The sequence below is a fragment of the Phaethon aethereus genome (assembly GCF_964289735.1).
Source record: "Phaethon aethereus genome assembly, chromosome: 1".
In the NCBI taxonomy this organism is placed as follows: Eukaryota; Metazoa; Chordata; class Aves; order Phaethontiformes; family Phaethontidae; genus Phaethon; species Phaethon aethereus.
Window position 1 is genome coordinate 18,133,022 of NC_138575.1, and position 15,349 is coordinate 18,148,370.

Here is a 15,349-nt window from a genome sequence, read left to right on the forward strand (position 1 = left end):
AACCATTCAGCTGTGAAGTAGTTAACATAGTTCACTGAAAGTATGTTGGAAGCTATCTGAGCAGAACATCAAGGAATTTAGATATTGCACACCACCACATGAGTTTGTTTATCATAGATTCTGTTGTATTCATGAATACTCTGTCATATGTGAATAGTGACTAGAAAGTGTCAAGAACAGTGTTTAGAAATATAAGATGTTTTACGTTAATTGTTTGCTGAAGATATGTTGAGGCAAGACAATCCTGTTCTCAGTTACTTATGACTTTTTCAGAGTTTGTCTTTTGCTTAATATCGATGGTGAAAGTTACAGAAGGAGTAAATGAGGACATAAAACAAAAATTTGCAGGATGAGTAATGAAATGTTCCTGTGAGGACCCGCAACTATGAGGGGGAATAGGCAGAAGAGTTGAATACTGGAACATTTTTCTGCAAAAGTTAGCAGAGAACTTGTATTTGGCTTGTGTGGCAAGGTTTTGGTAGCAGGGGAGCTGCAGGGGTGTCTTCTGTAAGAGATCCCATGCTGGATGGAGCCAGTTCCAGCCAGCTTCAAGATAGACCTGTTGCTAGCCAAAGCTGAGCCAGTTGGTGATGCTGGTGGTGCCTCTGCGGTAACATATTTAAGAAAGGGTAAAAAACACTGCACAGCAGCTATGAGAGAGGAGTGAGAAAAAGTGAGAGGAAAAAACCCTGCAGACACCAAAGTCAGTAAAGAAGGAGGGGCAAGAGGTGCTCCAGGAGCAGAGACTCCCCTGCAGCCTGTGGCGCAGACCAGGGTGAAGCAGGTTGTCCCCCTGGAGCCCATGGAGCTCCACGGTGGAGCAGATCTCCACCTGCAGCCCGGGGAGGGATGCCTCACCAGAGCAGGTGGACATGCCTTGATGGAAGCTGCAGCCTGATGCTGGAGAAGGCTCCTGGGCAGGAACTGTGGCCTGTGGAGAGGAGCCTGTGCAGGAGCAAGCTTTCTGGAGGGACATGTGGCCCATGAGGGGCGGCAGAGATGAAGTATTATGAACTGACCACAACTCCCACTCCCCATCACCCTGCGCTGCATTGAGTCAAATTTCGAAGCTGCTATCACCAATAAAATTGTATGATACAGGAATTAAAATCTTTAACAACGGTACTTCTACATTGCCCTGAGAAATAATTTATGAATTTCAAGAGTTTGACATGTTTGGTTTTTTTCTTTAACTGTGTTACTAGCTTTTTCTTCCACCTATAAGCACAAAAAGAGCAAGAATAATAGATAAAAGTATACTTTTTGTGTTTACAAAGTCCTTTTCAGTTTCACAAGCTCCAGAAAGTCAATTACAACTGTGAGAGGAGGGAATATGTACAGTGTAGTTTAATTAGAAGAGATGACTGGGGGAGCCAGCAAAGATCTTTCTAGTTAGATGAGTCAGCACAAGTAGAAGAATGACTCCCAGCTGTGTTCATTTGCAGCTGAAATAATGAACAGAAATAAATGAATAGGCAAAAGATCAAATCTAGTGAAAAGCTAACTTACCTGTTTTCAAATACAAGATGGCAATTTTGGATTGCATTTCTAGATGTGTACAGAGTAAATGATGATTTGAGAAAGAAAACAGTTTCAGACTCACAAATCACAGTTGGGAGCTGCACTACCTGGGGGGAGACTAATGATCAAAGTAGTAGTATTTTAGCTCTGTGTTGGCTTTCAGTGTTAAAAAAGTTAAGATACTTTTACAGAGGATCTGTTATAGGTTAAACAACTGAGTAACATATTGCTGTACTTTGAGTATGATACTACTTCTAGAAATACCAATTAACTTTCTTTAAATAAATAAGTAGAACAGTATATAAACATTCAGGGGAAAAAAGTTGAATATCATTTTCATTGGCGGAGTAAGTTCTGTAAAGAAAATGAATATACTATTTCCTAAAGATACTGTATGCTGGATATGATACATAACTAATACAGGAGTGTGTCAGACTTGTATAAAGGTTCATGAGATAGTTCCTCTGTTCCCGAAAGATGATGATAGTAGATTTGAAGTATGTGTGAGACTTTCCATTCTTTCAATTTTGATGCTTTGTTGCACTACTGAGGATGCTTATGTTCTGTTTGAGGGACAACGCCAAGAAGATGAAATGGTTGCCTGTTTTATTTGGTGATTCCTGTGGAAAACTCCAAAATTCAGAGAATTATTCTTGCTTCCTGTTTTGGTTTATGCATTGATTTCGAATATCAAATACTGTTAAAGTGCTGCTGCTAGGCTGGTAGAGAACTTTGCTATGATTTTTTAAATAGCTACTATTGGCTCAAAGCACATAACAGACTTTTGGATATTGTGAATTGCTGTTGTTGGATGATGTACTACAACCAACAGAATTATTAAGGTATAATTTTCCCTTGTGAACTTCTAGCTTTCATACTTTGTCAGTTTTATAGAATTTGAAGATGAAATTGTAATTCAATTTCATAATACAAATCAAAATTAAAAAACCATGTAGATGTAGTCAAGAAAGTCCATATGGCCACCTTTTTTTTTTTTTTTTTTGAATAAAAAGAAAAAAAGTCTCAAGACACATAGAAATGAACTGGTATTCATCCCTTTAAGGCCAAGTTCAAATTTGAAATCAAGTCAAGAAAACTTAATATTCCAACACCAGTGAAAACTTTTTTTAGGATGGTTTTGGGGATAGTTGCTCAGCTCTCCAATTGGTTTTCATCAAGGAATTATTCAAACAATAGCAGTTGAGGCAAAAAGTCCTTTACCCTGGTTTTCTGTGTACATAGTGGTTATATGAAAACAATTTTACCTAGCAACTTTCTTTTAAAATATATATTGGCAATTTTCTTTTCCTGAATCTGTCTATATAGAAAACATAAAAAATGAGTTGAGTGGAGGGATTGTTGACCAAGTATTCAGAAACATTGCTGCATATTTGAATAATCTCTTTATTTAAAAAGACTGATCACTTTAGGGTTAAGGTGGAGATATCTTTCTCATTATTTCAAACTATATATTATAGAGCTGGAATCCCAAAATTAAAAATCCAATTAGAGTTAATACATTCAAACAAATACATGGAAATAACCTGCCATGTTGGCTGTACAGCTAGTGTGTTAGATTTTGATTCATGATATTAACTGTAACCTTGGGTTCAGAGCAGTTATGACTCCATTGAAATAGACTTTGGATTTCTTATGCTGCTGGAAGGTATTACTCTGAACTTCTAAAGATCAGATTCTTATTGTGTTACTGATTAGGGTCGAAATTTTCATATTTCCTACATTATTTGTGATAAAATTGTAAATTTATGAGAAAAGAAGTCACCTTAAAAAAACCTCGTGTGGTACATTTTGGCATTTAAGCTCACTCTTTTAAAGCTACTTGGACTTACGCAATAAAGATGTAACTTCAGGGGCACTAGATAGCAAGTAGAGAGCAATTGATGCAGTAATGGCTATAGAGTATACTGTTAAGAGACGGGGACTCAAAGTAGGACTATACAGTGTGATGATTTACTACTTAACTGTGGAAGCAGACCTAGGAAATATAAAAACAAGACACAGCCACCTTAAGAAAACATAGAAAAATACATGGATTGAGATAAGTAATTGAAGGAAAAGAAACTTTCCCTGCCAAACTTATACTTGTATATGGTCTCTTCTTCAGGATAACTACACGTTTGCACAGCCAGGAATTCAAAAGAAAGTGAAAATGTTGGAAGAACTTGTTAGTCGGATTGATGGTGAGTCTTAAAAGTAACCTAATTTCTAACTGGTGTTTCCTTGAAAGTGTTTAGTTAAAATGTTTGAAGAAAGCCAAGCCAACATCACTGCAGTTACCTACAATGGTGGCGTAACATCGCCTTTCTCAGATGAGGTGTCATACTCGATCAATCTGTGGCACATTGGCTTTTGCAAGATCACTGTCGTGTATCATTTGAAAGAAAACCACTAGAGCGTGAGCCACTTTCATTACTTTTTATTAAGGCAATATAATCAAAATTCAATGGCAATTTCTTTGCAGCAGAGTAATGACCACGTACAAAAGGCAGCCAGTGTTCATTTCACATTAAGCTCAGTGATTGTTGTAATTCGGGCGAGTCACAGTGGTTGTTTATGGTTGTCCTTCGGCACTATGTTTTGTGCCTTTGTGCATCATTTTGCTATCTGGAATGCCTGAATAATTTCTCTGTGGAAACCAATTAATTATGAACTCTGGAAATAACATCTTTAATATTATAGATAAATTACAGTGTGTGCAGGGGTAATTTTAGATTATGCTTTCATGTTTTAGCAGGGCACTTTGAAATATTTTCTACCTTCATCCTTAAAATAATTCCCTTCATGAAATGCTGACTGTCATATTGCTAGAACAGAGTTTAATTAAATGAAATGCAAGAGATAATGCTTGCCCATTCTAAACATACTCTCTTGATAGTTTGTTAAATTAATGAACAGAGTATTAATAAAATGTTGCCAAGTAGAATCAGGCATATATTTGCGACACTAGCCTGTTGATGAGAGAAAAATATTTTTTGGGTAGCTTAATATTTGATAATATTCTTGGAAAGATTAATTCCAGCTTTTCATTACACATATTGTGAGTTTTTCTTGTGCCAGTGCTTACCATAGCGGATTTTGGTTGGCTGGCACATATTTACATCCTGAATATTTGATAATGCTCTTTGTGCCCTATTAGGATGATACAGTATTTTCAATGTTCAAAAACTAAGGTCACGAGGAAAAATGTTTATGTAATATTACACTATAAATGTAAATGTATGTAAAATTTTTTGTTGTGGATGTATTTTTTGTTTAAAATGTAAATGAATATGAAAAATATGAAGTGATAATACTGTGTATAAGGTAGCAAAATTTTTATATTAAAATTATTTTTAAAGCAATGTATTTTATTACTTGAACTACTTGCAGTGTGACTTTTTATGTCATTTTATGCTTATATCAATATGGGTGTCTACATTTCAATAATTTATAGAAGCAAATAATTGTATATTAAATAAAGTGCATAATTATAATGCCTATAAATAGACTTCCTGAACTTGGTCGATGAACATTTATATAAACAAATTATTTAACGAAGTTTTAAAAATGAAAAATACCATTCTGGTAGTAAACTTCATTGTTTTGATTAAGAAAAATATTAAATATAATACATATATTGTTGCTTCTTTTCTAAGAAAGAAATGCTGAAGGCTTATTTGTACCTTCAGTGCTTTAGGGATATAGTTAAATAACTTTTCACAGTGGTTAGGTTTGGAAGGCATTGTTTTTAAGGCTTTACACATAAATTTAAAAAGAAGACAGACAGTTGTAGCTAATAAATGTGTTTTCTTAAACTGTGCTTTACCAGGCTTTGTAACCAAAAGTGAAGTGTGGTACAATTTTTATCTGATTTAAAATAATTTTCTGAGGCCTTTATAAGACTGTATTTAATAGGACATTGTTGAAGTAGTTCCACATCAAAAACTGTAATTGTTTATTTTTCTTTCTAAATGTAGATCCAATTTTTTCTTCAATGTTTTTTGATCTAAATTTTATAGTATTTAGTAAAGGAGGGAACCAATATAATGTATATTTTGCTTTGAACTATATGTTACGGCAGATATTTGAATCAATGTCTGTAAATGTAGATAACTGCCAAGATTTTTTAGAAATTAAGGTGGATATGTAACAATACCTTTTCTGGTATTGATAGTTGTCCAAACCTCTACTCTTGCCTCTGTCTATCTAAGGGGACAGAGCCAACTTAGATCAGGCTGTGTAGAGTCTTGCCCTGTTGAGTTTTGAGTAACTCCGGGAATGGAGATTCCAGAACCTCCTTGGGTAAGACTGTTCAAGGGTTTGACTGCTGTCACTGTGATAATTTTTTTTTTTTTAAATATAAATAATTAGAATTTTTTTTATGGAACCAGTGTCTGCTACCTTTAATTTATCTGTGTACCTCTGAGAAGAATCTGTCTCCATCTTCTCTACATGCTCCTGCTACATAGTTGTAGCTGTTCATAGACTTTTCTTTTTAAGGCTGAACGAACCCGGTTCTGTCAGCCTCCTTTCATGTGTAAAGTGCTTCAGCTTCATAAGTACCTTGGCTGCCCTCCACTGCACTTGCTCTTGTATGCCAGTGTCCCAGAATTTGACATAATGCTGCAGACATGTTCTCACAAGTGCTGAACACAGAGGAAGAATCACTTCTCCTGACCTGTTGGCCTCTCTTGCTTAGAAAGCCCAGTATACTCTTGGAGTTCCTTTCTGCAAGGACACACTGCTGACTTGTGTACAGCAGGTCCACCAGGACCCCCAAGTCCTTCTTGGCAGAGCTGCTTTCCAGCCTGGTCAGCACTGTTGAATGAGACTATTCCATCCCACATGTAGGATGTTTGCGTCTCCTGAACTTCAGGAGGTTCCTATCAGCCATTCCTTCAGCCTTCCAAGGTCCCTCCAAATAGTAGCCCTGACTTTCAATGTCAACCACTCCTCCCGATCTGGTATTATTCACAAACTCAGAGACTCCACTCTATGCCATCATTAGTTGTTAATAAAGGTGTTGCACAGTATTGACCCCTGAGGGATGCCATTAGTAATTGCCTGTCAGTTGGACTTTGTACTGCTGATCACAACCCTTATCATAGTTATATTGTCCAGTTAAAGTTTTGGATAGTAAAAGACATGCATTTTTTAATATTAGGGCTGTCTCTTTTTGTCTAGAAGACTGTCCAGTTACTTTCTTTTGCCAGAAAAATACACCAAAGTACGTGTAAGATTAAGATTAAGTTTTAGTTGTTAGACAGGCAATGGTGGATATGTTGTCATTCCATAAGATTTTGGCTGCCTCAGATAAGGGATCCTGACCTGTTTGGCTTTTTGATGGAATCATGACATAGTTTGATTAAATTATATTTTATTGTGTTTTACTCTTGTCCATTTCTTTTTGCTTTTGTCTTTTTATCTTTATAATGGGTCTGCTATACTGTAGCTAAACGGAAATGTATGGTTTATATGAATTCAGTAGCTTTGTTTTTGAAAAAGAAATCTCATGATCTATATTTACTGTAAATATCCTAAGTGCTAATTAAGATTATTGTGAAAGAAAATAATATCCCTGTTGCTGCTGTGTCACATTATTTACTTGATGCTGGGTAACTGCATGGTGAAGAGAATCTTAATGTAATAAAGCAGCTGCATGAGAGGATGAAGCTGGTACAGCTTGTTTGCTAATAGTTACGGATTACTAGTGTATGAAAAGTGATGCTCGCCTTTCAGAGAGTGTTAATGCATTATGTGATTCAAGCAACCTTCATTAACCCAGCCTTATGGATCACAGCTCCTCTCGAAGTAACTGTCCTTGTGCGTATACTGCAGAATGTTGCAGTAGACTTCAAACAGCCAAGCTACTCTGTTAATTCAATCATAATCTCAGTCTGCTTACACTCCAAAAAATAATTTTGATGAATCATGTGTTTAATGGAATTTTTGAGTTTGTTAATAGAACATTGCTATAGACCAGATGGCATTTGAAGATAAAGCATTATTCAGTCTCATTTATCTCCTTGTCATCATCATTCAGATTGTTCTGGGAATTAAACAAAAATATTGAGAGGGAGGTTCAATAGATAGCCCAATAATATAAGGAATCTGTTATAACTAATTACCTTTTCTGTTTCCTGTAATGTCAGTAGAGCTTTTCTGCTCTAAATCATGAACCATCTCTCATGGTTTGTAAAACGTCATGCTCATGTGGCATGCTGTCTTCCATTGTTCCTTCATTTATGCTTGAAAGCAAAGAAATGTGGTGTTTCCAAAATTAACTCAGGCTTTGTGTTTCCAGAATTGGTAGGTGTTTAGCATTGGGCTTGTTTCATGCTTGGGAGAGTCTCAGCTTCTTAAGTTTACTGTAAGACATCAGGTAATTACATTAGAGTTTGAAGTAGCCTTTGGAAAAGACTGAGCATTTGTAGATAAAAGTAGTCTTGGGTTTCCATAAACATTGATAAAAGATGTTAAAATTGCATAGTGTTCTCTCTAAATGAGCAAGAAGGCAGTTGTAGCAAAAAATAGAACAGCCTATTATAAATTTAATTTTATTTATGTTAGCTTCTCATTAGCATTACAGTAAACTATAAAAGCAGTATTGACAACTCAATATAAATATTCTGCATCTTCTGTAAAGGTAAGTTTGGGAAGTTTTTCCCCCTACATCTTCTAGATGCAACCCCCTGGAGTTGTTCTGTGTTATAATACCCTGAACTGTGCTTATGTTTTCTTGTAGTTAAATAAATTCTGTGTTACCAGTATTCCAGACTCTTCACCAGTCTTCCTGTTGAATTGGCCCTTGAATCTCAGTAATAAGAAATGGAAAGATAAAAATGTAGAAAAATTTTTTAAAAACCCACAAATCTGTTACTGTATATATACAGCTGTTACTGTATATATTTTTCACCTTCTTTTGAAAACGGAAGTAATGGAAAAATACCTAAGAACATAGAGTGCTGCATTTTCACTTTCCCATAAAGAAGTTCATTTAGAATTCAGTTACATTTTTCAAAGGTTCAGTAATATTTCAGTGTTTCTGCTGTGTCCACTGTGAACACATCATCTGGCCATCTGTTTTGGAGAGTTAACGACAGGTATTCTTACATATGATATTTTAATTGGCACATTTTCTGGTTTATTTCCAATTTAATATTGTAAAAACAACATTTACTATTTTTTCAATACAAAGGAAGGTATTTTTAGTGCAAAATTGAAGTTGTTTTATTTTAATTATTTTAAAGACTGATTGTTTTAATAAATACTACATAGGAGTGTTTGGGAAAATGTTTTTACATATGCCTGGGTACAGTTAAAATGTTCTTTCACCTTTTAAAACCATGGTATATTAAGAATTTTACAAGTCTTTTTTTATTGCTGCCATATTGTAAATGTGTTTGTTTCATTCACTTCAAATTAATACAAATTAAATAATGCATTGTGTTTTAGTGTTCTGAACAAATTAATCATGGCTCCACTAATCATACCTTATTTACTTATTTTTGTCTTAGGTTATAAATGTCTTAGTTGCATGCAGTTCTCTAGACAATGCCACAACTAAGGACTTGTAATAAAGTACTTTCATGTCATGGCCTTAAATTTATACTTTGCATATATTTTTGCTATTTATGCACATAAAGATTTTAAATATGAATGTCTTGTATGTATTTATATGTGCTGTGTGTATATATATGTGCAGGTGAAGTTCTCCATGAAATGCAGTGAATTACAAAATTTTCATTTTTATATGTAGTTTTGTTTACCCACAGTGAAAGAGCTTATTTAATTGCACCATTCTGTGTACTTCTTATGCTTTGGAATATTTGCTGTAGATGTGTCTAAAAGGTTGGTTCATATCATTCTTAATATTTATGTATCATGTTATGATTTCTTATTTAATTGGAGATGCTTATAAAAAAACATCCTTCATTAGAATAGGGTTAGTGCCGGTGGAATTATCCTTTCTAATGTCTGAGCTGAGCTGAGTGTTCTTCCTAAAGTTTTAAATGCCCACACTTCATTTGAGATTCATACAGTTACTCCTCTGAACATTGAGTTGGTGTTTGGCATTCAGTAGGCTCTCGTCCCAAGAGATAAAGATGCCTGTTCTCATAGAGCTGTCCAGTGCCTCAAATACAGACATTTCATGGTTCTGCTCAGAACTTAATTTGATATGATGACTTAAGCCCAAAAAGTACTTAGAGATAATATTGAGTAGTTGTTATACTCCCGTAGTTTCTAAAAGACATTCAGTTTTTGTGCTGATTTAAAAACTTTTTAAACTGCAGAGAAAAACTGTTTTTCTTTTTTGTTTAGGAAAATCTGAATCTCATAAAGGCAAAATACTACCAAGACTAATACAAGTGATCTGTTCAATATACCTTGGTAGATAGAGATTAAGTAATTTTGTTTTTAATTTGAATCTTGGGTGTTCATACAATGAACTGATGATGAAACTGTGGTAATAGGTGGCATTTTATCAATCTTTGTTACATATTCAGTCATGCTAATGTTTTGGGTTTTTTTTTAGAGTATGGTTAAAAGTACTTAATAGTATGTGCAAAATTATGTTCATATTTATATTGTAAAGCATTTTACTGACGTCTGTAATTTTGAACTAGGATTGTATTGAAGTATCTGGAAAAAAGAGCTCTAATTGTAATTGTTGAAAAGACTGGTGTTCTTTAACTATGAGGAAGCATTTTAAATTGGAAATGGAAATAGAATTTATTTGACCTTACTGCTGTTGAAAATTAGTGATTAATAAGGACCTTCTCTGTTTTGATGCATCTTTATATGTCAGATTGGTGCTGAAATTTATTAAAAACCTTGTAAGCGTTTCATAATTGTTTTCATTAATTTGTGCCATAAAGCTATTTTTTATTTTAACAAAGCCATCTTACTTAGCTCACCAGTTGTTTTTTTATCTGATTTTATGGTTGTAATTACTTTATTATACTTTAATCCACTCTTAAGTGCTGCTCACTAAGCATTGTAATTTTTTAGTATCTTTTAAATCATATTTTTATGTTTTACCATGGAGATTACATTTGTATGCTATTACAGAGTTCAGAGATCTTAGCAAGAGTTGAGACTGACTGTAAAATCATTTGTAAATTCCTGACCTCTGTAAGCACTTTTAAATAGCCAAAACTTACTATTTTCATGGCAAATTAAAAAAGGAAGAAAAAGGACACTTAACATGATGGGGAATTTAAAAAGTGTTAGGCATAAACTCTCTTATGAATGCACACAGTTATGTTTTAGAAGAACGTGCTGCAGAGGTCCAGTGAATACTACCTGGAAGCAGAAGAGTTTCGTCAAACATATTTCTCACTGTTGTTTGTTGCGCTTTGAATATTATGTTCGAGTCCCACCTGGAAACATGGAATGTATTTTTAACTTTTTGCTAGAATGGTAGCTCTTCCTTGATCGCTACTAACTCTTTTTCCTCATATTTTCCTTAATTTTGCACTGGATACCATAGAATTGTTACTTGCATTTGATTCCCTGAGGTAGCTAGGTCTCCTGCCCTCCTGCCCCTTTGGGATCAATGTCTTGGGCTTTTTAGTATTGGAATATCGGCCGTATCTTTTGTGTATGAAGAAGATATTTCTCAGTGATAGCTACTAGCTGTACATTTAGTGAGCTAAATTCAAATAGACCATTATAGCTAAATTTTAGGCCGTGAGGAGAGCATAACTTGGTAATATTTCTGGCTTTGTGCCAGTCATCTTTTCATTTTGTACAGGAATTTTCATATTTTTTAAATGCTTTTATTGTAATTCTTACAATGGATGATTTTAGCCAAGTATAAAAAGCAAAGTAATTCTGGAACAAGGTATAATCAGCATGTAAATCTCTTACTCAGATACGTACTATTGTTTGAAGCAGAATTGTGTATAATAATAAAATCTTGTCTTCAGGTGCACATTTATGATCTTTTGAACATCTTTTTCAGTCACCAGGAACTTATTTTGTTATTAAGGTATATTAATACCAATTAATATACATAACTAATAATAACTCATTGCCAAGCTGTAGTCTTGACAGAATTACTTTTGTTCAGACTTTTAATTAATTTAGGTTGGGAAATTGTGAGCCTTAGTCTGCATCTGGCAACATCTGGTGTTGAGATTTTACTCCAAACTATTACCTTTGTTTCCCATAAATATATGGGCTTTGAACAATGTAGAAATGATTCAGGAGGAGAGGGAATGAAATAGAAAATTTGCTTTTGGTAGGAAAAGTACTCAAAAAGAAAGCAGTCATCTACTGATGGCAAAGTTCCTTGTTTTGGGCAGCAACGTTCAGTATGTGGATGCTATAAGTTTAGGGAAATGGCAATGTTTAAAGAACCTAAGTGTAGTAGAGAAGTTTTTAACATTGTGTTACCGTATTGTCTGAATGGATAGTACACACGAGCTGGTGATGGGTATGTTGGTTGTGGGGTCCCTAACTGAATGAATGCAGTGGTATGAACTGCTCCATGTTAATTAACTGTCTGTGAGTCTAGACTGGAGGAAAATGTGCTGCAAAATGATGGAAGACAAGCATGGATGACCATATCTGTATGGGGCTGATGCAGTCAAGGGGATGCTTGTTCCCTAAGGACACCTGGAAGCTTGCAGGCAATACTTATGAAAAGCAGTTTTATCAGATGTTTGTGGTAACTCAGAGGTGAACCTGAAGCTGTCATGGCTTTTGAGGAGGTTTTGGTCTCATGAGTGCAAGCTTGCAGGGACAGTCCTTGTGAGTAACACAGTTTCTAGTAAGCAGTGTTCTTCTAGATTGTGTAATTCATGTGTGTATAAGAGTACTGTCTTTTTTAATAGCTACCCACAGTTTTAGAAGGTTCAGCTGGGTAGAAATAAGTGCATACTATACTGCTGCATTAAAGTAGAATGAAATCTAGTTGATTGGTTGCTTTGCACAGTTAAGAAAACAGTGCTAAAGTTTTGTAGATGGAAACTAGTACTTAGCTGTCAGTCAAGTATCAAGTCACAGCATTATGAAGAAACTAGAAATACACTGTTTACTTAGATTGTACGTAACGTCTCATACTTGTAATGGGGTGGGCCATGAAAACTTTTCCGTAGTAAAGAAGTTGCAATATTGCACAAGGAGAGAAACATCATTGTTGCCTACTCAATGTCACACAAATTGTGTTAGTGCAGTTCACTGATTTTAATTGAATGGTCAGACAAGTTCCAGGATTGCGAGCACATTGCTTGTGAATGAATTTGAGATTAAACCATGTGATTTTCTATTTTAAAATTCATCCTTTTAATAATCAGTGGCAAAATTTAACTGATAATCTGATATCTCTAGTAAACGGTAAATGTTTGCATGGTAGTGTATGGGAGAAATCTGATCAGCCATGAGGTAATGAAATGTCAAATGTTGCAATATTTTGACTATTTGTCACAGGACATTTAAAGAATTTAAATATGGATTTGCTATAACCTATGTTATGAAGCTTCATTATCACCATTAACTGTCAAATTGAGTGGGTTAAGTAATAAATAATAATTTCATACTACATTTGACCTAACATGGGATGAAAGGTATCTGGATTTTAAATTTAACTGATTAAATTTTTTTTCAAACTGCTTCCTAAGGCAAAGAACATTCTAGCAAATTCCTATCAAGTTCTGCAGCTGAAAACTTTCTTATTGATAGAGAGAAGACAGGAGGAGAAATTTGGATCACACTGGTCTGTTAATCAGTTTTTTTTTTTAAAAGGTGTCTGGAAAGATGTCAAGTTGTATTTAATAGCAAGAGTTAATTGAAGAAGAAAAAAAAAGAAGTATAAAATAGTGACTGAAGACCTTGAATAAGTCTTAGTTATGCTTAGTTCTGTATCCACTAGGTTGCTCCATAAGTTTATTACCTGCCAAAGAATTTTTTTGTTTGTTTTTAAAAAACCTGTTGTCATTCTTAGAATCATATTTTCAAACAGGGAACCTTCCAAAAGAGTAATTAGAGAATTAAAAGAAAGACAGGCCCCTATGTTCGTAAGTATTCTGTAAGATACTTTATGTAGTTCAAAATGAAATGGTTTTAAGTTTTGAAACAATGGTTCTTTTGGGTGTCATGCTTTCTTATTAGGTGCCTGTATTATTATCTCTAAGTTTATAGATTACGGTGTTTATTTTTTCTTTGCAATGTCAGTTGTTTTTAAAAATAACAAGGTGACTAATTAAATGAAGAAAATTAGACAGTGAAGATTCTCATCTGTAGTAACGTGGAAATTCTTTTCTGCTTTACGCTGTTAGCTGTCTTCCATTATGTTTTTCTCTGAATGATTAGTCTATAATGCTTGCCTTTATTGACATGGTCCAGAAAGAAGAAAAAGCTGCTCGAGTGCCACTGGAAAACAAGAGCACTCGCATATTTCTATAGCATATTTTCGTCTGTTGAGGAGCAATGCGCAAACATCACTCTGTGTGTAAAAAGCAGCGTCAGTAAGCCTCTGTGGCAAAGGTTAGCTCCTTGTTTTACTGTTCATTTTGGATTGGTCCCAGCGGAGACCAGCAGAGTTACTCTTGTAGCTAGGGTACACTTTTCAAGAGGAATTGTGTGGCTCTTCATGAGAAATACACACTTTTCTTCCTTTCGTTGAACTAAAAGGCCTGTTCATCAGAGATTCTTAACTGCATTTCAAATAATTCTTAGCAATAGGTGCTTTTTATACTTACAATGAAATATGTATAAAATACTGATAAAATGGAGTGAAAAATGAAGTGCCCAGGGTATGAAATATGAGTAAAAAATGAACTTTGAATAATTTTAAGTGTCAAAACTAGGTCTAAAGTCATATGTCAGAAAAGATTGCTAGGGTTGATAGGAATCTTTAAAAAAAGGTCAACACCAAAATCTAATATTCTGAAGTAATAAACTATACAGATGTATGTGGTGGCACCACTGTAATTGTGCCACTGTTATTTGGCAGTTCATGCATAATTTTAGTATTATTTTGTGGTTTCTCTTTGCTTATATATAAACTTTCCTAGGCACTCATTCGGACAGTATCCCTCAGGACAGCAGTTCAGTCATGCTTTAGTACAGCTTCTTTCTGTCCTTACTTGTGCCTTTAGTTTGTGATTCTCTAGTCACATAAAACGTTAATTCTGAAACGAGTAATGCAGTATGAGAAGCTGGTGTTAAACATTAACAATAAATATTTTATATGTATAGGTTCTTCTGCCATAAGAAGTATCTGTTTAAGGTGGCTAAATGAGATCATTCAAGCCAATATATCCAAAAGGTGTATTTATTAAAATTATAAATAGTTACAAATGCTTTTTATGTACAAATACATAGTTTTGGCGGTATGCTACTTTGGAATGCATCTGTATAATGTAGCTTATTCTTTAAGCAGAAGACTTGCTTCACCGAAACTTTATATATAGATTTATTCAAAGTATTGGAAAACTTAATAAATGTAATTCTTCTTTCTTTTGAATTTTGATAAAGGGACTGTCTTTTTTTTAAAACTGTAAAATAATTTTACAATCAAACTGCATTTTTTTTATAAAATACTTGAAAGCTGAAAGCTGACAGTAATTATATATCTTGCTTGTTCATTGCACACACGTACTTATTTTCATTGAAATGGAAAATTTAAATTTAGATTATGACTGTCCAAATTACCTTTATCAGCAAAATAGCCTCTACTCAAGATTACTTACAAAGTAGGAAGAATGAGCATCTTCTATTCCAGTCTTGCATCAATTGTGTATATAATGCACAGAGTTGAGTAATCTATTCTTCAACTTGTTTAGACTAGAAAGCAACTTTTGAGAAATTCATTATGCCT

General features: G+C 34.4%; 1 protein-coding gene across 3 annotated transcripts in view; it reads left to right on the forward strand.

Moving 5' to 3' along the window:
• Positions 1-15,349, forward strand: part of TBC1D22A (TBC1 domain family member 22A) — a gene marked incomplete at both ends in the record, with an annotated part of 181,909 nt that overhangs the window by 85,610 nt on the left and 80,950 nt on the right. For all 3 annotated transcript variants that reach the window (XM_082013655.1, XM_082013653.1, XM_082013654.1), the window contains one exon: positions 3,647-3,722. In XM_082013655.1, the coding sequence (XP_081869781.1) occupies positions 3,647-3,722 (76 nt within the window). The remainder of the gene's footprint in view (positions 1-3,646; positions 3,723-15,349) is intronic.